Below are 22,470 nucleotides of genomic sequence, written 5' to 3' on the forward strand. Positions count from 1 at the left end.
CCTAAAATCCTCTGTTATTGGCAAGAGGTAAGAGGAGCTCCTGTTTATCCTTCTCAGGGCTGGAGTTTGTTTTGTAATTAATTATCTTACAAAACCAGATAGTTTTTTATACAAGAACTGCATTTGGACGAAGCAACCTACTCCCACATGAAGAGCATGATCCCTAAAATGAGCCGCTGTAAGAACAACATTATCAGGTAAAACTTTCGACTTAAAACTGGTCGATAGTTGGCATATTTCGTTGAAAATCTAATCTAATAACTAAGACCAGTCGAAAAATATGAAATTGGAGAGTATGATTCATTTGTTTGGTTGGGCTGGGTATAATTTGTAGGAGTGTTGTTAAAGAGACGTGGCCTGCTCCCATCTTTAGTCCCTGTATTCGATTCTCAAACAAGATGCCCAAATCGCTATTATAAAGATAAAAAATTACGAATTTCGATTCAACTTAAGATAAGATAGAAAAGATAGAAAGCAACTTCAAAGGTATTTACTGATGAAAGTTCTGCAGCAATTTTAGAAATGGGTAACTACTCAAGCTTATCTATACCAAAGTTGTTCTGCTCGAGGAATAAAAGATTTACAAACGCCAAACTTTTAATCTAATTTTGTCGATATCCTGTACGAATCTCTGAAGAAATCTTCCATATTGAGCGACGTCTGTTTTTGATATGACGTAGAAGAATCTCTTGATCTTAAGGGATTCACAGTATAGTCTAACAGCCGAAACAGTCCACACTTTTCCCTTTTCATTCAAATATCGATTGCTTTAAAAGTTAAGATAGTTTTCATTGCCATTTCCTTGGGTATTAAACCTTAACCTTACCTTTTTACCGATTTAAATAAATACTAACTCGATGTCTTTTATTAGTAAAGTCTACCTATGGACAATGGCAAGGATTGAATCATATCTACAGACATTGAGTCACCTTCACTTTTTAAAGCCTATAAGATTTGTGAAATCAATGAGGCCCGACTAAAAGATATACCCTGGCTTGGAAATTTGTTCATATATACCCTCGCTTAGCCGAATACCCACCGTGGCAGAGGTACAAACGTTTTTATTTTAAATGCTTTATTGGAGTTAAACTATATTATTTCTGTTATTGTTAATTTTTGTAGTAAGTTAGTAATTTGCCAGTTTTAACTCGACAATTTCGCGTACCTAATATTTGTCACAACAAATTTTACAGTTTTTCTTTAATAGATCAAATATTTTTCATTGGCAGCAGGATTGTTATGAACAGGAATTGGTAAAAGGGCTATCTACAGATTTAATGGAATCCTAGTTAATGAGTTTTATTGATTCTGTCCCCATTTCAGTTTTTGGAAAGTCTTTTTATAAAGCGTCCGGCTATGAGAGCTGTCCGCTTTGGGAGCTTTCACTGTACTACATCAAGAAAACAAAAAACATTAAAATGTGTTTAAATGCATATAAAAGTGCAAATTACTTTCCCATTAAACAAGCTTTCTATCTAGCTTGAAACTTAATATTGAAAATATATATATATATTTATATTATTGAAATCTTCCATTTATAAAATTTAAAACAAGCATGACTCGAAAATTATAAGCGCTAGTTAAAAGAAGAACCCCAAAGATCTGTCACTTAAATAAATAAATAAACAATTTACTTTTTTCTGTTTCAAGATTTGATAACTCTTCCATTTAGTATTTCATAGAATTGTAAATGAGAACTGTTGGGCTTTAATTTTGTATTAACTAAAAATTGGAATTTTTGATGTTGGGGAAACGAGCATAGGTCTAGGATGGAGAGAGAAATAAAATTCGAATGCATTTAAAGTTGAAATATTTGCTTTGTTTAACAAATTTTCCACATAATTTATTTCTAATTAAATTATTCATTTATTTAATTATGTTATTTTCTTTGAAACTTAATATATATAACTAATCAGACCACTGAAGGTGCCCGATAACACGATTTATAGATAATCATCTGTACAAATAAAATGGTCACATGCACGTTGTTTTAATACATATTTAATCCTTGATTAAAGATAGTTTTCTTTATGGTAACTAATCATTGTTCTTAAATTACTAAATACGCTCGTTTGATGCGCTTCGACTTCAACTTCATAATAATCAGTGTGTTTTTTATCAATCTTTATTATAATTATTATTATTATTATTATTATTAATCGTGATTGTATATGATTTTCGGAACAGTTTAAATACATATTTCAACCTGCATACATACGTACATAGATATAGATACATTTGTATTGTGGTATTGGTAAATTTGAATTCATATTTTTTGTTTTTGCTTTTTTTTTTTGTATTTTTGTTGATAACTCGCAGCTGCTTTTGGTGTGAACTTAAACGATTCGGATAAATATACGTGATATATGCATACATATTATATGTAATTACTAAGATAGCGCTTCGCAATATAACGTTAATATTTTAGATAGCATTACTAGTTTTTAGTTTTAGTTTCAGTTTCAGTTTCAGTTTTAGCAGTAAAACAATATGGAAAATAGTGACAATGACATAGCAACAGCCTATGCGTATTATATTTTCGAATTTCATTTGTGATTTGAAGTCGAGAACTCAAATCAAATCAAATCAAATTGAATCAAATTGAATCGAATCGAATCGAATTGAATCGAGTTGAACTGAATTGAATTAGTTTACAAACAAAGAAAACAAAGAATTGTTGGTATCTGTTTGTTGTTGTTGATTTTTACTTTTAAATATATATATATATGTGTGTGTGTGTGTGTGTGTGTGTATTTTAATTTATATAAATGTGTAAGTATAATTAGTTAATAATTGTAGTAAAACATAGACGCTTTCTTTGTGAATTTCTATTAACGTAACGTAACGTAACGTAGCGTAACGTAACGTAACTCAACGTTGTCGACGTTCTTTTGAAGGGGATTACGAATCGGAAAGAATCAAAATCGAACTGAAACGCTCCGATCTGATCTTGTATCTTTTATCTGTGTTTGATTTTATATCTGTAACATATCTGTATCTCTCTTTCTTTCTCTCTCTCTGTCTCTCTCTCTCTGTTCGTCACGAGCGTTTACTTTAGGGGGAATCGTTTGTTTGTTTGTTTGTTTCAGTTTTAGAACGAACTATTAACAAGAAGTAGTTAATTGCTTGTTTTGTTAATTACTGGTTTGGCCTAAAATTAAAGAAAAAATTTTAAACAAATTATTCACGGCTGGAAAAAATATTAATAATGGGTAAAAAAACAAATACGAGAAATGAAACGAAAGTAAACAAATAAGAATAAAACGGAATAATGATAAAAACTAAAACAACATTTTCTTTCTTTTCTTCTCTTTTGCTTTCTTCTTTCAACTATTTTCTTTTTTTTTTTTTCATTATGGAATTATTGGAAAAGAAAAGTAAACGCAATATCTTTTAATAATTAGAATTAAACAAAGTTTAAGATGTCAAATGTTCATTTTTTTTTATATTTTTATTTTTTGTATATGAATAGGAATAAAAACAGACAAGAACAAGTTGAGGCTGGCTTCCTATTAGTGGGATGAAAATGTATACACGTACATGGGCAATACATAGGCAATCGCAGAAAGGAAGATAGAAAAAGTTGGACATAAAGACTTAATACCCTGCTTATGTACAAGATAGTAGGTAAAAGTGACGGAGAGAGCGCGCTTTAAAAGAATCTACAGATCCTGGCAATTGGATGCTGTCCATTCAACTAATATGTATACATTGCACGTAGTTACATATGTATGTATGTATGCGAAGTTTTGTATTTGTTTTGTATCCGAATCATTGAATTAAATTTAGTTGAGTTGAGTTGAGTCTAGCACAAAAAAAACACACACACAGTCTCAAATCTGAGAGCCGTGTTTTTATTTTTATTTTATTTTTTTTTTGTTATATTTATATTCTTTTTTGTGTTTTTTACTTATGTTGATGTAAATATTCGAATTCATTCTTAACCAATTTCCCTGTGTACATATCTACATAAGTATTATGTGTTTATGATATTAACATACTTTCTTTTTTTTTTAAAAAACACTGTTAGTTTAAATGAATAAGAATAAACAAAAATAGGCACAAACAACAATTTTCATATATGCACAAACAATTACAAGTAACAAATGAAAAGGAGTTCGACAAACATTTCAATAAATTCACAATTAATAATAATATGCAAAGCAACAGAGCAACAATCTGCATGCAAATTAAAGATGAATGAGCTACTTTCGAAACATACAAATTATAATTAACTATAAAAAACCAAAAGGCCCTACGTTAATTGTGAGCTCTGCTCTGGCAACAACTTGGCCCAAGGCATGCCAAAGGACGTGCCCCCAAAGGACTTGACCCCAGCGATACTCAATTGCAATTAACTTAAGCCTTATATTTTCAATTAGTTGGATGTTTAAGTGCGACTTGTGATGTTCATATTAGATGTGCATGGGAAAAGCGTGCGGCAGCGAATTGAAACCAAATATTTCCAAATATTCTTCATGGTAATACCAATAAATTATGATCAAATATTTGCAACCTTATTCTACTCTCCAACATCCTTTTTTGAGACCTCACTAATGCAGATCAATTTTGATAACTGACAAAACTAATTTGATATTGTATTAGATATTGCGATAGAGACAGATTCCTTGTGTTGAGTTCTCAAATCAAATGCTTCTTATGCCCATTAGGTATACAGTTAGGATTCGTTAGTATCATCAATCGATTAACTAGTTTAATACAGCTGTAAAGATCACAGCCTGTGAACGTATATTATTCCGGGCTTGACCTCAGTTCTGGGGTCTAGCCCAAGGTTCATTCATTAAAACGGATTTGGTACAAAACATAAACACATACATATGTACATATGTGTATGTGTGTAAATATGCAAAAATGAAACATGAAACAAAAATTAAATTTAAAAAAAAAAATAAATCAAAAAAAAAAAAGAAAAACAAAAGAAAAGAAATGAAAACAAACAGTTATAATAATAGGAAAATAATAAAAATAAAAAAAATACGGAATTTAAACTGCATTTTCTTTTCTTGTAACATATTTCGATAAACAGAAGAAACAATAACCAATAATAATATAATGAGAAGTCATTCGAAACTTACCGTTTGCTAAAACGGGAGGAAAGTTTCGAAAAAAAGCTCATCCGACCCGGATGCGGCGAGTCACCGGAGGCGCCACTTGTACCAGAGTATTCCAGCGCGGTGTTGTTTCTGGCCCTGGTTTGACCTACAAGAACAAACGTCCATATATTAGATACAATTACAAACAATACAGATCGACTTAGGTATCTAGGGACTAACTACATAATTTCTAAATCGTTAGTATATCCTAGATTCGAAATGTGCTCAACTAACTAACACAGATATAAGAAATATGCATATATATAACAATATCGATTCTTATAATACAAATAAAACAAGTTAATCGAACTTTTCAGTTATAGCCAATCTGTTCGAGTCCAGATGCTAAGTGAATAGTTCCCTCAAACACTAACCAACACTGGTCGGCTGCAACCGACTGCAAGATACTCTTACACAGCCCAATAACAGACAAACATCCAAATAAATAAAGATGAGTCGTGGACAGAGACTCAATCTTTCAGCCCTATCCCTAGCTCTAAAAATAGAAATGGTTCTCCATATTCCGATCTAGCCATATAAGCCTAATAAATATATTATACTTCAAGTTCTTATATTCAACAAGGACAGACGGACCCAATATAGAATCCTATAATATATGATCTATAATATATGTATAATAAATAAACTGAAAAATCACAACATTGTGATAATGTCTAAATATTGATCTTTACAAAATCCTAATCCTTAACTTCAAAAAATAATAATATATATATACAACTGATTCACTATGGAGCTCATTATGGATAATCGAGAATCCCGTTTTGAATAGTTCACACATATATACACTTAAAATAGTTATTTTGATTTATTGTGTATTTAACTAGAATATGTGCACCTATAAACAATCTTATTTATATTAAAACTATCAACTTTTTGAAGTATATACAGACATATTTCTGATAACTAATTAATTGAACATTTTTGGTATAGATATTATTTAGGATAAGAGAAGTGTTGTCAACAATACTAATAAGATATCAATAGATCATTTCCACTAGGAATAGAGTATATATCTGTTTGAATAGGATCTATATAAATATATACATATATATATATATATATATTATGACAATCGTGCATGATCCAAACAAACATTAAATTATGCGATTTACTAAAATGAGAAGCGATGTGGGACGGATGCAGAAGACAACGACAAAGCACAACAAAATATTTAATAGTAATCATAATAATAATGATAATAAAAAAAATAGATTAATAATTGATTATCTTAAATTTAGACAGGCATTACAATATCATGTATTGCACGTGCGCAAGACGTAAGTAAACATTTTTTTGAATGATTAAACGAAAGCCGAATAAGAAAAAAAAACTTAACAAAATGTCGATTATCATTATTATTTTAGTCTATATAGATAAGTATATAAAATTTGTTGTTTAGTAAAATTGTGAGTAAAATTAAGTTATTTGACTAAAACTAATAAAAATAATTAAACAGAAAAACTCACCAGAGTGAAAGGTTGAACGTGATGGAACATTCCTTGGAAAGTGTCTGCTTGATTTAACAGCCGATGCCATTCTAAGTCGATCGAACAGACTATATATATGTACAGGTACAATACATATGCACACATACGTATGAATGGATATATCGAATCATTGTCAGTTCGTGGAGGTTGTACATTATAGTCCAATGAATTGCATTTCAGAAAACGAATGTTTTTTATCAGTATACAGTTAATCATTTGATATTTGTGCAATGTGTGTGTGTGTGTAATCGATTGGACCGTTAAATCGTTTTCGAGTGTGTGTGTGTGTGTGTGTGTGTGTGTGTGTTTGTGTGCGTGTTAATTTAATAATGAGCAAAGTACGTCATCATCATCAAATCGATCCAATCCAAAGTATTGCGTTTGTGTGCGTCGTTTATTGTTGTTGTTGTTGTTGTTGTTGTTGTTGTTGTTGTTGTTTGTATTTGAATTGCATTTGTATTGGCGCAATGACGATATGTGTACAGGGCAGGGCGGACACGAGAGACAGCGCGAATCAAGCAGATTATTTTGATTGGTTAATGTGATGGTGGTAACGGTAACGGTAACGGTAACGGTAATCAAACGATTATCGCAGTTTATATTGGTTTGGTAATCATGTTGTAGACACAAACAAAATGAAAAGAAAAAGATATATAAAAATCATGTAAATTTGTAAATAAAACGAGCACTTAACAATACGTTTCTTAAACATAAATATATATTCAAATATATAATAGTCAGATAGTTGTTCAAGCATAGCCAAGGAAATTAACTGAATGCAATAAGAGCCTTGAAAATAGAGCATAGCTTCAAGATATTACGCAGCTAGCAAGCGTTCCCAAAATGGATAATGAATATCCTGACGGACACTGCAAGTGCTATGAAATGTACTTGGTAAAAAGTTCGGATACTCATGAGTTCTGGGACTGATTCATATTAATACATGTATGTATGTATGTATATATGCATGTGTGTAAGCATAAAGCAATAAGTTACAGCATTCGCAAAGAATACATAATTTCATTCTCATGTAGGAGCAGCTGGTGATAAAGCTCTGAATAATATACTTTCTAGCATCTGTTTCAGACGAATCACAACTCTATTTGAGTTACCACTAAAAATAGCTTAGTATAACTAGGTCGTTTTTTTTCTTGAGTAAGGTACTTGGACTTAGTATATAAGAGTTATACATGAGAAGGACCATTAGCAAGCGCTGCACGTATTAAATTAACTAGTTAGAGTATAAGTACATACGTTTCAAAAGAGAGTACATACGGATAGAGAGCATGAATGTATAAGTAGATAAATATGTCGAAAGGGAACGAGTGATTCTTGCACAAAGTTACAACATCAACAAACTTGTCTACCAATGAGTACAATTATCGGAAGCTTAAAACAATAGAGTATTAGAGTATGGCAAATTAATGGGATCGTTTTTTGGTTTTTGTTTTTGTTTTCTTAATAGTAAGTATTACAAATGAATAGCATTTGCCATGCACAATGAAGAAGAACTTATGTGATTTAAATATCTCGTTTAGGACTGACTACCTACATATATTTTGTTCAAATCGTATGCAGACACATAAATGCAAACAGTTTATTTATTTTACTGGATTCATTAATTTTGGTTCAGCGTAACGGACACAATCGCATGTCGAGTTAAGTATATAAAGTATATTGAAAAAAAAAATACAAACAAATACAAGAATATATCATTGGACTTGAATACCGCGCATGCCAGAATGTAATGTTAAGCAATTGAAATGGAATTTACACTAATTATTTATACTTATTCTTATTTGTTTGATTCTTATAAAATATTTGCAGTTTCACTCACCAAAGTTTGTTCGGTTCGGTTCGAATCCAAAATGAATTTGATTTGATTTGAATCGAGTTCGAAGAATTCAAACCCATATTACATTTTCGTAAACGATTCGTTCGGATTTAAATATTTTTGATTGGTTTTAACGGGTTTTAACGTTAGTTAATAGCAGCATAATAATAATATTTGAACGAACACCGAGAACACGTAGAAGATTGTTGCATATATTCGTTGGTGTTGGTGATGTTATTTATAGTTGCATTGATAGAATACGCCACAAAGATTGAAGTTTGGAGATTGGATGTATTGGATGTAGTGTGTAGCAGTTATCAAAATTAGACAATTGGTTTATAAACGGTTAATGTTCAAAATTGTATAAAACATGAAAAGATAAGAAATTTACATTATTCAATTGATCAAATTTGTAACGAGTGTTATAATAAAACCAAACAGAACACAGCTCTAAAGCAAATACACTATTAAATTCAATTAGATAGCAACAAATTAACAAACATATAGCTACACTATATAATACTAATACTAACCAGTAATAACGACTCACTGAACTGTTAACAAAAACAAACACGAGCACACACAAGATGAAAGCCCGCTGAACCACATATCTTCAAAATGCATCTTCTATTTATGCCAAAAACGAATTTGAGGATTGGTTCTACCAAAGATGGCCAATGCATTGACAAAAACAATTCTATAAAATACCACTAAGTAGATGTCATTGCAGTCGGCATATACCGAACGCCAGATCCTCTGCTCACATTAGAGTAAGAGCTGAAAACAGGTGGAACACAACCCTTTGATTCTGGGCAAGCTCTACCTCCCCTCTTCTGAAAGGAACTATAAAGTTTGAATAGCTTCTTCAAACAGATAGTCTCAGCGGAATGACCTAAGGAGTTTGTGGCCCGTCAATATTTGATATCTTCACAAGACTTTGGCTATAGCATTGAGAACTAGAAAATATCTGAGGCGATTGCGATACTCATTTTTACTTGCAGTCGCAATTCACCAAAGATTTAATTAAACAGAGCACCTGGACAAGGCTCATGAGATCGAAAACAATTAAAACATTTGATGTTTCGTCGATAGGAAGATATTATTGGTCTAATTTCTTTTTAAATTCAATATCTATTAATGTATACATATACATGCTGCAAGATAAACGTCATACTAATAACAAGCCATACATATATCTAATATTGTGTATGCATCTTGTTATAATGTTATTTGTTTTTTTGATTGTTTTGGGCGAGCAGAACAAAATAAAAACATTAAACAATGGTATTCCACAACCCAATCAACAAAGCTGGTTTCACAATTGAAATTATATTCATACTCCTTTGATGGGCAATGAACCTGGAGCAGAGATATACAAATATAAATCTATATAAATAAAACGCCCGTTCGATATGTTTGTGCACTTAATAAAACGAATATTGTTCTTCTATATTACAGATTTGTTTGAAATGCATTGCGTAATATTGAGTTAATTTGAAAAGCTTTGAAAAATCGTCCCTTGAAATAAAAAAAAGGCCGCCAATTTTTGTTTGAAATTAGAAAATCATAAATGTAAACACAATTAACCATAAATATAGAATTTTTGTAATGTTTTTTTTTTTTTTTTTTTTTTTGTTTTGCTAATGTATGCAAGTGTATACCTCGATCCAAGGGGGTCAATTGATACTGATATGCATCCGTCAGTGGATGGCCTAGGGCTTGAAATAGACGCGCTTTTAGTATGGCCCTTTCCAGCGGTAGCTGCAGATCCACTGCTGGTTACGTTTATACAATATATGTTTAGTCAAAAAGTGGTTAAATTGTAAATATGTTGTGGTCAAAATGTCATTGAGTTTGAATTTGAATGTTCAGCCTTTTTAAATACCAAACATAAACCACACCACGGGATATTAAAACATGAAAACGAAACGATATTGATAATAATTTTTGTTTTGTGCCATTTGCACTGCAACTAAGAAATAAATACAGAACTCAATTGTGCGCTGATTATCTATAGATATATGTACAAAGTAGTAACTGCTCTATCCACAACATGAAGTGATTTGTTTGTATCTGTATCTCTAAAAAAAAAAAAACAACTACTACAAACCGAGGAGAATAATAAAGCTAGCTAGGCGAGAACTACGAAAACTCTGTCCAACTACGAATTCTTCTTCGGTAGTCTCACCAACGAAATAGAATATGTTCTGCGATTATTTAACTTTCACTTGAAATGTTAGATGATGCAATATGATATAGAGATAAAAAAAACCAACAACAATACCAAGGCAAACAAATGCTCATTATTGGTGTGCCAACAACACAAACGATAAATGGTTCAGGGCTCACGTACTTTGTCTCTGCAGGAATAACATTTGTTTTCTCCGTCGATGAAGTCTTTTCATACAGCGTGGTGGAGCGGCGTGGTATGATGCCGCTCGTGCCGCTCACTGTCCGATTTCCATTAGTGGGATCATACTTAGCAGTTGTGCGCGGCTTAGCTGGACTGTTCAGCGCTGCAAGGAAAACAGGAAAACAGTTGAAAAATATTCTCTACACCATTTCGCACAATTCAAGTCAAGATTACATGTGTCTGTTGTGGTGAGCATCTTCTGTGTGGCTGACGCTGGCCTCTGATTCTGTGCGGCCAGTCTTGCCGTATTCTCCTTAATTGTTGCTGAGTCAATCGTATTCTGACGTTTAAAATTGCTACCACTGCAAATGAAATGATTAATTAACACGTTTATTACAAAAGGAACAATGAAATATAGAAATGTGTTGCAGTGTCGACGGCTTTCTAGTGTTGCAATCAAGTCTCAAAATTAAAAATAATAATAATGTAGGCCTCGTTATTTAAACTTATTTTTAATTTTCAACTTTGAGAAAGAAATCAGCGAGAACAGATTGTTATACTATCCTATCCTAACTCGATAAACAGAATTTTTGCAAAAATAACTTGATACAATCTCAGGTTAAGATTCTGATAATATAGATGATATATTATAGATTAATACCTATAACAGAGTCTTCAAATAAAGGAGCGATATGTCTATACCTGATCTAATCATATATGTCTCTAGTTTTCTAATCGTAAAAATGGATCTTCTTTATCAAACAGAGATTAATCCGTTTATTGATTTATTCCTGACATAAATTCTCAAGCCTTTAGAATCGATGTGTTCGTACACAGGGATCGATTCAGTTGTTGGCAAGTAAAATTTATCAAAGACAGCTTCACTCCCAGCTCGACTACAAAAATATTCAAAATTATAGACAACTTTTCGACAGTACAACAAATATCGGGTCTCATATGTTTGGCTGCTTGCTTTGCGTATGGAACTTACACTGATGCACGATCGGCGGCTGATCCTACAGCATTATAGTTATTGCTCGGGTTGACAGGTGCCACGCCAATTGCAGCAGCTGTCACGGTCGTAGTGGCGTTTGGGGGTCCAACACCTGCAAGGAAATGATACGAGTTGTTGTTATCCGTATATTTTTAGGCCGGGATTTGTACTTACGTAACGTTTCCGCACCGGACGAAGCTCGACGACTGGGCTTGGTACTCGACGCCGATATACTTCTGTGAACGCCACGATGCGTGGGACTTTGCACAACCGCATTGCCAGCATTGACGCCAGCCTCGTTACCAGAAATGTTGCGCAGCGAGAGCGATGATCCGGATCGCGACCCGTCACTTTCAGGCTAAATAAAGAGGAAGTCACCATGAATACATGCCATACGCTGCCCGCGTCCAACTTACATCAGTGCTCTTGCGGCCCAGCAACAAATATGTGGCGAACACGTCATCATATCGCACCTGAGCCAGCGACGCTTCGATTTCTTGTCGATTGTAGCCCATCGCGACTAGAGCTTCTGCGCATTGACAAAAGATAATCACAGGCATGAGTAAACATTTTCAAAAAGATTAAACTTAACAAATTAGATAGTTGTTGTTAAGTATACATTACATGCAAATTCATTACATTGACATTATATTTTGCTTGACAGTTCTCGCAAATTGTTCGAGTACTGCCAGAATTGTGTGTGCTCCATAAGCCGTCAAATTAGAAGAGTTAGCGACTTCTTATTTACTTTATAATATCAAAATGTACAATACTGTCATGCATTTATTGGGTAAACAGCAAAACATATAAGTATATTGAAACATCATACATAAGTACATAACAATTATTATTGTATCGAATTTGAAGGACACAAACCGGAGATATGTATGTGCAAAGATATGTGTAATAAACTTTCTGATAAAATAACCCAAATGTTTGTTATTCAAATACAAATCTTATGGACTTTTTCTTAGCATTGAACTTGCTTTCCTCTTTTTGCTAGTAACCTATATATAATTTTATTTCTTCTCCCGGTTGATCTGTTATGTAACGATTCGACGAAGCATTCAATTGGAAACAAAACAAAAAAAAGTAAGAGACACAAGGTGAGAAAGAAAACAAAGAGCATATATTAAAGATTGCCATTCCAAAAAGAATACGATTCTCCTCCAAGGGATTGCATACATTTTGGTGTGGCATTTTCCATTCGCCAATTAAAAAGATCAGCATTAACATCAAGTCAAAAGCACTGCGTCGGATCGATGCTGAGTCTTTAACTCCGGTTTGTACCCCCGCAGCTGTATAGAATTTTTAAATAAATATGTACGTATTTATGTATGTAAGCAACTGGGAAAATTATAAGGGAATCGAATGGTTTGTAGAGCTCTTTTGGATAGTTCTACTGTATATGTAAAGAATACAAAACGATTTGTTTTAAATTAAAATTGAAATAGCACATTGCATAAAATACAGATAATTAACAGGCAAAACTTGACACACAATTCGTTAATAATATTAGTAATGAATTTCGTATACAGTACCCGTCTTACCTATCCGCTTGGGATCGGCTAAATCTTGTTTTGGCTCTATATAGGGCTTGAGCTCGTCGTCCTCAAACCCCATATTCATCCACTTGTCACCCATGATTGTTTCAAGACTAGCACGTTTTGCAGGATTCAGTACTAGAAACTTGCGCAGCAAATTTTCGCAATCAGTCGACATATAGAATGGAATTCTATTCCAAGACACAAAATATTATTAAAGATTATCAATAATTAAGATGACTTTTAAATACCTATATTTGCCTCTGAGTACACGTTCACGTAGCTCCCTCAAAGTGGAACCGTCGAAAGGCAGGGATCCGCTCACTAACGTATACAAAATAACACCCAGCGACCAGACATCCACTTCGGGTCCATCGTATTTTTTGCCCTGGAAGAGCTCGGGTGCTGCGTAGGGTGGGCTGCCGCAGAAGGTATCTAACTTTGAGCCAGGCGTAAACTCGTTCGAAAAACCAAAATCAGCTATTTTAATATTCAACTCGCTGTCGAGTAATAAGTTTTCAGCTTTTAAGTCCCTGTTTACAAAAGAAGAAAATATATATAGAGTAAATAGCGAATTGTTTAAATTTAAATAGGGATCAATTAAGATAGTTTCCCTAGGCGGGAAACTTCCCTATATAGAGAAGCTATTCGCAGCAAAGTCGTAAAATATAATATTTTGAAGGGGATCTCAGATGCATTAACTTTATGATGCATAGTTGAACCCTTTAAAAGGAATTTTAAATACTCTTTTCAACTAATACATGGATATTGAAACTTTAGGTGAAGTAATTTATATTGATTTACAGATTTGTCTTTAATTGAAGACTGCAATTGATATCGATCGTTAATTCAGATTGATATAGATATAGATTGATATAGACCTGTGTATGATCCTCTTCTGATGACAGTATTGCACAGCCGATACGATTTGACGAAATTTGACCCGCGCCTCCTTCTCTTTCATGCGTCCGTGTAGTACCAAATAGTCGAACACCTCACCCCCCGATGCATATTCCATGATGAGATACAACGTTTTTTCCGTTTCGATAACTTGAAAAAGTTTAACTATGTTGGGGTGATCAAGCATTTTCATTATCCTAACCTATAACACACAGAAGGAGTAGAAGCTTTAGCATTATGTAAATATTCAAAAATAAATGAAGCTTACCTCTCTAAATAGTTTCTGAAGTGACCCAGGATTCAATTGGGTTTTGTCAATTATCTTTATTGCTACTTCCTTGCCAGTGGGTAGATGCTTTGCCAGTTTTACTTTGGCAAAGTTTCCCTTTCCGATCGTCTTGATGAGCTTGTATTTGCCGATATGCTCCTCAGTGGCGCGCCATCGCATCGGAGCACTGCTGCGCATCTGCAGATTCGGGGATCCCTGCAAAAAGCCACCAAATAACAACAGATTAAAAATGAAGCCAATTTCAAGGTGTTCAATCAATTTATGACCTAATTCCCGCCCGTGAAATATTAAAGTAGCCGCAATTATTATATCTGAACATGAATGTATTTTTTTTTGTTGTATCTTGACTGAGCTTTGTTTGGTTTACCTGAGCAACATTGTTGCTGTATACATTGGTACGTGTCACAGCCGCGTTGGGAGCAGCTCGTTGGTGTCCGGGCCCCGATGCTGCGGATCTTGGCTCGACAGGTGGACGACTTGAGTTGTAGGGCGGTATAGGCGCCACAATGGGACGCTCGGAGCGCCGCTTTGATGAGCTCGTGCTGCCACCGGATGTCGCGTGAGACCCGGCGCTAGATCCAGTTGCTGCAGCAGCCGCTGCATGTCGATGCGGCTGCGAGGACTTTTGAGCCAGCAGCGCTTCGAACTGGCGTAGATTCTCCTCGCGTCGCTTCGATGCCGATATCGTGGTGGCAGTCAGCTTTGATGAGGACCCTCCGTCCACAACGCTGGAGCTGCTGTTGCCCCGGCTCGCTGTGGATCTTGCTGCTGGCGTCGGAGCTGTCGTCGTGGTCGGTCGCCATCTGCTCTCAGCCTGCTGCTGCTTGACATCGTGATGCTGTTGCTTCTGTTTCAAAGTTGCGCGCATCGCCAGCACCGTATCCGTATTCTTCGTATCCGAGGCAGTCCGGGCAAGCTTAGCCTTCAGCGCTCCCGAGGGGCCGCCGGCCGCAGCGGCCGAGTTCTTCGAGTAGGCGCCAATTGAGTTGCGTCCATCGCTGCCTCTTTGAAATTCCGTTAGCATTTGCTCATTGCTATCGTCCAGCTGGGAGCGCCGCCCGCCCAGGTACTGAAAGTCGTTCTCGGAGGACATGTCGCTGATGCCCGGCCGGAGCAGGTTTTCCGTCTCGCCGTAACGCTTACTTTGTTTGCGCATTATATCCATTTTCATGACATCCATGGAAGACTGGGACTGTTGCTGCTGCTGCTGCTGCTGATTCTCACTGAGTTGCTGCTGCTTAAAACTCTCTTCGACATTCAGAATGTGCTGCTCAATGGAGCCCAAAGCGAAAGCCACGCCCACATCATCTTCGGCAGACATCTGCACTCGTGGCGCAGCCTTTTGCCGGCTCTTGTTTGGCAATTGAAAAGCAGGAATCGCCGAGACTGCGACCCGTGGCGGGGCTACAGCTATATCGCCCGGTCTGCGCAGTTCCACGATTGCATCATAGTCCACATGCTGTGCATCGCTGAGATCGAGTTCCTTTGCAGTCGCCGTACCGGCAAGCTGTGCACTGTAATCGGGCAAGTTTTCGCTATCACTATTGTTGTTCTTATTTTTACTATTGCTATTGTTGTTGCTCGTGGCCAGCGCCAATTTGGGCGGAGCCGGCGCCACTCCCTTGCGTGCCGCATAGAGGCGAACGCTTTTGCGGGACGCATCCGCTCTGTTCAAGTCCGGCGTCGGCGTCGTCGTCGCCGATGTCTCCATTCTGTTCGATGGTTCAGGATCCACACCACGATCCATGTATTTTGTATTTTGTTTTGTTTCACTTCTTATTTTGTTTTTTTTTTTTACTTCGCACTGGCCTCTGGTTAGCTAGTTTGTTTGTTTTTATTATATTAGTTTAGTCAGACTTTGCGATTGTGCACTGTAAGTTTCGTTAAGGAAATTATTTATATATTTTTCTTCTCTATGTATATACGCACATACGTGTGTGTGTGTGTGTGCAACCACACGTATGTAATAATATACATATGCATGTCCTCTTATTTTTGTCGATCGACCACTTTTTGCGTGTAAACTTATCAGTTAAACAAGTAAATAAATGTGTATATTTTTTGTAAGAAAAAAAAAACGAGATCAAGCACGAATAACAAAATATCAAGTGTTATTCTACAATTATTATCAGGAGAGAGAGAGAGAGAGAGAGAGAGAGAGAGAGAGAGAGAGAGAAAATGTCGTTCCAAATAAGCTAAGAAAGGCATCATTTACATTGGTAAAAGACCTATTTTGACTTGACTAAAAAATATTTAAGCCCATTTCATTTAAATTGGATTATAAATAAAGATTTTGGGAAAAAAAAACAATTGTGTATTTATTTAGTTATTCTATTAGCCATAAGCTTTTGAGTTAAGTGCTAGTTAATCGCTTTTCTCGAGTCGATCTCGCACAAGTTTTGTAGCAGTCTGCACATGACATGCTGGCACATGGAATCTGAAGTGCCTCGCACATCGGCGATGTTCGTGTGTGAACGTGTGTTGAAGCTCTTCTTGCTTTCGCCGTAGAAGACTGAATGGACGACAGTTTGTTTGCTGGCGTGTTGCCTCTTTGCCATTGAGCATACTTATATTTAATTCAACAAGTCGTTGCTGTTGCTGCGCATTAAAACCTCGAAAAGTTGAATACACACACACGTACACACACTCGTACACGATTGTTTATATATGTATGTTTGTGTGTAAGCAATGCACACACTCATACATATGGCGAGTGCGAAAGCGAACGTAATATTTACAACAAAAGCCAACTCATAGTCAAGAGCTAGCTAATCTGACTTTGGTGACACTGAAAGAAACTCACTGAAACACACTTCTACGCAGCACGATTTAGGCAGCGAGAGAGAGAGAGACAAATAGAGCGAGAGAGTGCAAAGACTAAGATTGAGAGTGAGAGCGTACCTATACGCTTACACTTGCGCTCACATACACCTGCGCAAAAGTAACTGCTATCGCTTGTGTACGTATTTGTTAAGTTCGCTTGTACCTATGTTTGTAAAAGTATTTTGTATTTGCTAAAGACTTCATCGGCTTACGCTCACGCTCGCGTTCGCACTCAGCAAGAAGATTGTTGCACAAGTTCACCTAAGACGTGCTCTCTCATACTCTCGTGTTCAGTCTCTCGGCGTCACGTTTGGTTGCGCTCTCGAGTCATGGATACAAACTCTCTTTATTTATGATTCATTAGGAATTTTCATATTATTTTTATGTAAATAGTTTAAGCGCAACAGTTAAATTTGTTTAAATCTACTTGTAGTTGATGCGAGCGTACACTTCTCAGTTCAGCTCGGAGAGAGAAAAAGCTTTAACGCGCATATATATAAACTTCCACACAGACACATCTCTGCATCCACACACTGGAGCACAAGAACATAGTAAATAAGCTGCTCTCAGACAATAAAATAATTTTCACTTATGGAAGAAAAAAAAAAGCAAACATTTCAACGCTTATTTTTTCAATTTGTAAAAATGGAAATTTTCGCTGTAGTTTCTTTATCGCCGAGCTTATCAATCACACGCGGTCTGCAATTAAAGCCTTGCACTTGCATGTACTTATATTACATGTTTATAAGTATGCGTATACACTCATACGATTTCTTAGCACAGTTTGTAACTCTGACGTAAACGCCGCCAGCCAACAGCCAACAGTCAACAGGCAGTGACAGCTACAGCGACAGCTCAGCAGCTAACAGCCAACAGCCACTTTAGCCACAGTAACAGCAGCAACTGGAGTACGAGCACTTCCAGTATCAATACCAGCAACAACTCACGCCAAGCAACAGCAGAGTCAGAGACAGAAAAGTCGGCCTCAATACACAAACACAATACACACGCAAGCAAATATCGCTTTTTAGTGGGGTGCGCTCACTGGTATTAGTGTGTTCCGCGCGCACTCACGCTAACACTAATAAACACACACATTCACAGCACACATACACACTCGTTAGTCACAAATACATTTAAGCGCGCGCACACACACACACCCACAAACAGTACATACACACACACACACACACACACCAGTTTTCAATTCCAGCGTATCTGTCTATTCTTGACAAAGAGCTCGTTTGGTGCGCTGATTTTAATACCCTGTATCAATAAATACATGCATAATGGAATTATGGCATATAAACGTAGAATACCGTTCCTTATTCCCTTAGCATTAAAGTAATAAACACAGCAACTAGCTACGATTTTCAAAATACCTAGCAATGTGAATTTGTAAATATTTAATTGAAAATGTATGCTCGAAGTTGGGTGCAGGGCATCTCCAAGTCAGGCACTCTAGTCTAAAGCACTCGTGTGTGCATGACTATGTGCAAGTATGCATGTGTGCATGTACGTACGCATGTGTGCATGTACGTACGCATGTGTGTATAAGAGCAAACTGATATCACCTGAGCGTAACGCTGAGAAAGAATTGTTAGCTTACCTGACACAGAAACAGTGTCAGACAAGTTTGTGTGCGAAATTTGGAGCTTCTGCAGAGTATTTCAATTAATTGTCAAAACTTTTAAAACAAACAATAAGCAACTTTCAATGAGACATCTTTTTGTTAATACGTTTTGGCCAATTAATCAAGGTTAAGCAAAAATTAATAAAACCAAAGCTTCATTCATTAAGCACAACAGAAATACATACATACATATGTAAACATTAATATGTATATATCATATCTTTCTTCTTTTTATACTCTTGAAGTAGAAGGAACTTTGTTGCATGTTCCCGATCGAGATATCGCCGAGTAAAGATTATTTATATACATATTTCTGTAAACTGGAATCAAATATTATTTGTCCTTTCAGACTAATAAACTGATGAGTCGCAGTCTAGAAATCTGTACTTTTCACAACAGTTGGAAAATCCACAAACTGGAAACAAATGTCGGCAAATCTGTACAAGTTTGTCCTCATTTTCAGTAAGAAGTCGGGACTGGCCGACTAGAAGATACCCTGCACCCCTGAAATTTCATTTGAGGCTTTTTACACTTTCGCAAAATCCACCCCTTTTGGATGCAAAATGCGGATTAAAACTTTTATTTCGGTTTCCAGAATCTCACCACGAAACTATTTAAAATATTGTATCCAACTTGTGGTTCCTAATTCAATGGACTTCAAGCTCAATTTAGAAAACCCATCTACAATATAACCTTACGTAAGGAGTTCATGAAAGTACGAATTTATATAATTTGCAGAACAGAAGCTAGTATTAACATATAATATCTTTAGATGGTTAGAGATGCTTCCTTCTGCCTGTGACATACTTATAAGATAAATTTAACTGACAAAGTTATTTAAAAAAACTAAATGTATTCTCTCATTTGGAATACTCTTCCTTTAATGAATCAAATAATGATCCCGCAAAAAGATTTCTATAGTTTTAAGAAAGTTTCATTTGATACCAGAAAATCATCTAAAAATATGAAATTTTGTGCTTTGACTGCAAACTATTTTTCGATGCGATGACAAAAATGTTCAATCCGCACTTGAAAATTGACGGATTGTCCCAATAGGTTGTCAGTTGTGTTTATATATAGGTGAAAGACATTTCAATAAACTATCTATCTACGAAAGATCTAAACAAATAAAAGCTTGGCCAATTATCAATAAGACACTAAGAAATATTCAGTTGAAATTACAAATTAAAATAAATCAAGGCAAGGAAAACGAGTGTAAGATGAATATTAACAGAAACTAATAGAGTACGCGAATGATTATCTGGCAACTCGCGAGTACTCATTCCAACGCGTTTGCATTCAGATAAGACTAGCTGTCAAATAGAGGTTATTTTATTATAACCACGATGGAAAGCATGTTGTCTACGATATCATCTTCTAGATAGACTGTTGTTCTTCTTATCGAGTCTTATCTTTTAGATATCATCAAGCCGTGCAATGCATTAATGAATCCCTATTTTTTTTTCTACTAAAAATAAAAAATATAAATTGGCGTATATATTGCTGGGTATCAAGAGCAATCGGTTTTGTGTTAGGTATAAGGTAATTGCATGAACACAGATTATCTGAAATTAAATAGAAATAATAATCAAAAGAAAAGCATTGTTATTCAAAATCAATAGGTTAAGTCTAAAGTTCTTTTACAATGCCCAAAACCGAAGACAAAACTCAACAATTTTGGATTGTGTATGAGGTTTGGTTATGAGGCAAATGTTTCACATGTTGGGACATTTACAAACTTAATAAAAACAACATAGAAATGGAAAAGCATTTACCAGAGAAACACCAAAAACAAAACATAAACGATCACGAGCACTTAAGTTCGAGGATTAATTGGATTAAACTGGCAGACATATGAGATATACGAGTACTACACTGAGCGAAAAAACACGTAGTTTGTTCCATAGTTCCCTTAGTTGTAACATGATGTGTTGTTGTCAGATGTTGGTAATATTCGATTGATATACCAACTATGCAGCTCTTAACATATATAATAATATCGCTGTTGATTTTATCCTGATTGTAATTACATGTCACCAATTGATAAAAACTCTACAGCTGACAAAGCGAACGCTTTATCTTGAGGATAAATTTGAGCACCCAGAGTCAAATCCCATAAATCTTTTGAAAATATGGGCCAAAAAGTCCCAGCACACAATTTGTAATTAATTATTTAACAGTTATTTAAATAATATCAAATATTCTTGTTTAAGTAACACAAAGTTAAATTGGATAATCTCTCATAAGACACTGTCACATACAGGAAATATATATGATAAGCATAAATTCTAAATATAACCTCTCAAAATCGGGAATTTGTACCAAAAACTAATGTAATTAGTGTACGTTCCTCAGTTGGGATTGCCCTAATCCTTGCTCCGATACAAACATTCCGGCATCCTTCGTTACATACAAAAAGGACAGACATGGATGGATCGACTCGGCTGTTGATGCTATTTATTAATATATATATGTATATAGCTTATGGCGTCGCAGATTCCTACTTATGGCTGGGGTATACAAATCATTTAAAACATTTGTGCTAAAGCTTCCATTAAATCCATCTTCCATCTAGAATCTAACGAAAGTTCATGTTAAGATTTAACTTACGAAGCGTAGCATCTACATGTATAAACTATAATTATCAATAATTTTTAAACAGATAAACATCCAGTTAATTCAGAATGTTAAATGTTGAATATTGATTGCAATGACTTAAATAAAACTAAAGCAACGTTTTTAGTCATTAATTAATGAATTATCATTGCAATTTTTGAGCACGAAAAGCCAGAGAAATGTGTCGCGAATAGATACATCAGGATTTCCCTGGACAGGCCGCTTAGCAAGGCCTTGGGGATGAGTTGTCTATTCCTAATCTCTACAAAGTCAGCTTACACCCATCTGGCGTTACGCTATCCAAAATCAGGATAAGGCTCTTCCAGGCAGGAGTCCCAAGAGTCTAAAATGCCATTGACAAAGAGACCCGAAGTGGTTCGCTTACATTCTGTCGACTTGACAACACGCAGGATATAGTATCTGCCCAGACCTTATGATTTACCAAATTGTATAAAAAACTCGCCAACATTCACATTCACAGCACTATCAATAAGCTCAGTTTTATTTATTTTAATTCGAGACAGTCAAGGACCAAAATTGTAAGTAACTTCAAAATGTAAACCATTTAAAGTCTGTGCGAGTCCAAATTTAAGGTCTATTATAAGCCTAATTCTAGGTCCACATTTCTTACATTTCTTCGCGAATGTCACATTTTCGTAGAATGTGACAAAATGTGGCCTGTACGCTTTCCCATAAGAAAACACATTTTTCACATATTTCAAAAATGTGAAATTATCAAAAAATCGATATGCTTAAATACCCCTGTTGAAATTCCACATTTATCGATATCATGGAAACAGGGCAAAATATCGAAAAAGAAAGGACACATTTGTTCTGCGAATACTAACAATAAATCGATATG

At 35.3% G+C, this 22,470-nt stretch overlaps 1 protein-coding gene across 10 annotated transcripts in view; it reads right to left on the reverse strand.

Moving 5' to 3' along the window:
* The window catches only part of LOC115759892 (serine/threonine-protein kinase MARK2), a 35,679-nt gene that overhangs the window by 2,184 nt on the left and 11,025 nt on the right, over nucleotides 1-22,470 (reverse strand). The window contains exons 1-13 of one of the 10 annotated variants that reach the window (XM_030701052.1): nucleotides 14,904-16,407; nucleotides 14,516-14,731; nucleotides 14,229-14,449; nucleotides 13,599-13,880; nucleotides 13,345-13,538; nucleotides 12,220-12,332; nucleotides 11,978-12,161; nucleotides 11,801-11,915; nucleotides 11,044-11,171; nucleotides 10,810-10,972; nucleotides 10,118-10,231; nucleotides 5,097-5,210; nucleotides 1,583-3,151 (exon numbers count right to left, since the gene is read on the reverse strand). In XM_030701052.1, coding sequence (XP_030556912.1) covers nucleotides 3,139-3,151; nucleotides 5,097-5,210; nucleotides 10,118-10,231; nucleotides 10,810-10,972; nucleotides 11,044-11,171; nucleotides 11,801-11,915; nucleotides 11,978-12,161; nucleotides 12,220-12,332; nucleotides 13,345-13,538; nucleotides 13,599-13,880; nucleotides 14,229-14,449; nucleotides 14,516-14,731; nucleotides 14,904-16,283 — 3,237 coding nt within the window. In that variant the 5' untranslated portion in view covers nucleotides 16,284-16,407 and the 3' untranslated portion in view covers nucleotides 1,583-3,138. Of the gene's footprint in view, nucleotides 1-1,582; nucleotides 3,152-5,096; nucleotides 5,221-6,601; nucleotides 6,691-10,117; nucleotides 10,232-10,809; nucleotides 10,973-11,043; nucleotides 11,172-11,800; nucleotides 11,916-11,977; nucleotides 12,162-12,219; nucleotides 12,333-13,344; nucleotides 13,539-13,598; nucleotides 13,881-14,228; nucleotides 14,450-14,515; nucleotides 14,732-14,903; nucleotides 16,408-22,470 lie in introns of those variants that run through there. The other 9 variants (XM_030701011.1, XM_030701082.1, XM_030701035.1 and 6 more) reach the window with 9 other exon arrangements.

The sequence above is a fragment of the Drosophila novamexicana genome, unplaced genomic scaffold, assembly GCF_003285875.2.
Source record: "Drosophila novamexicana strain 15010-1031.04,08,12 unplaced genomic scaffold, DnovRS2.1 tig00000008-arrow-pilon, whole genome shotgun sequence".
Lineage (NCBI taxonomy): Eukaryota > Metazoa > Arthropoda > Insecta > Diptera > Drosophilidae > Drosophila > Drosophila novamexicana.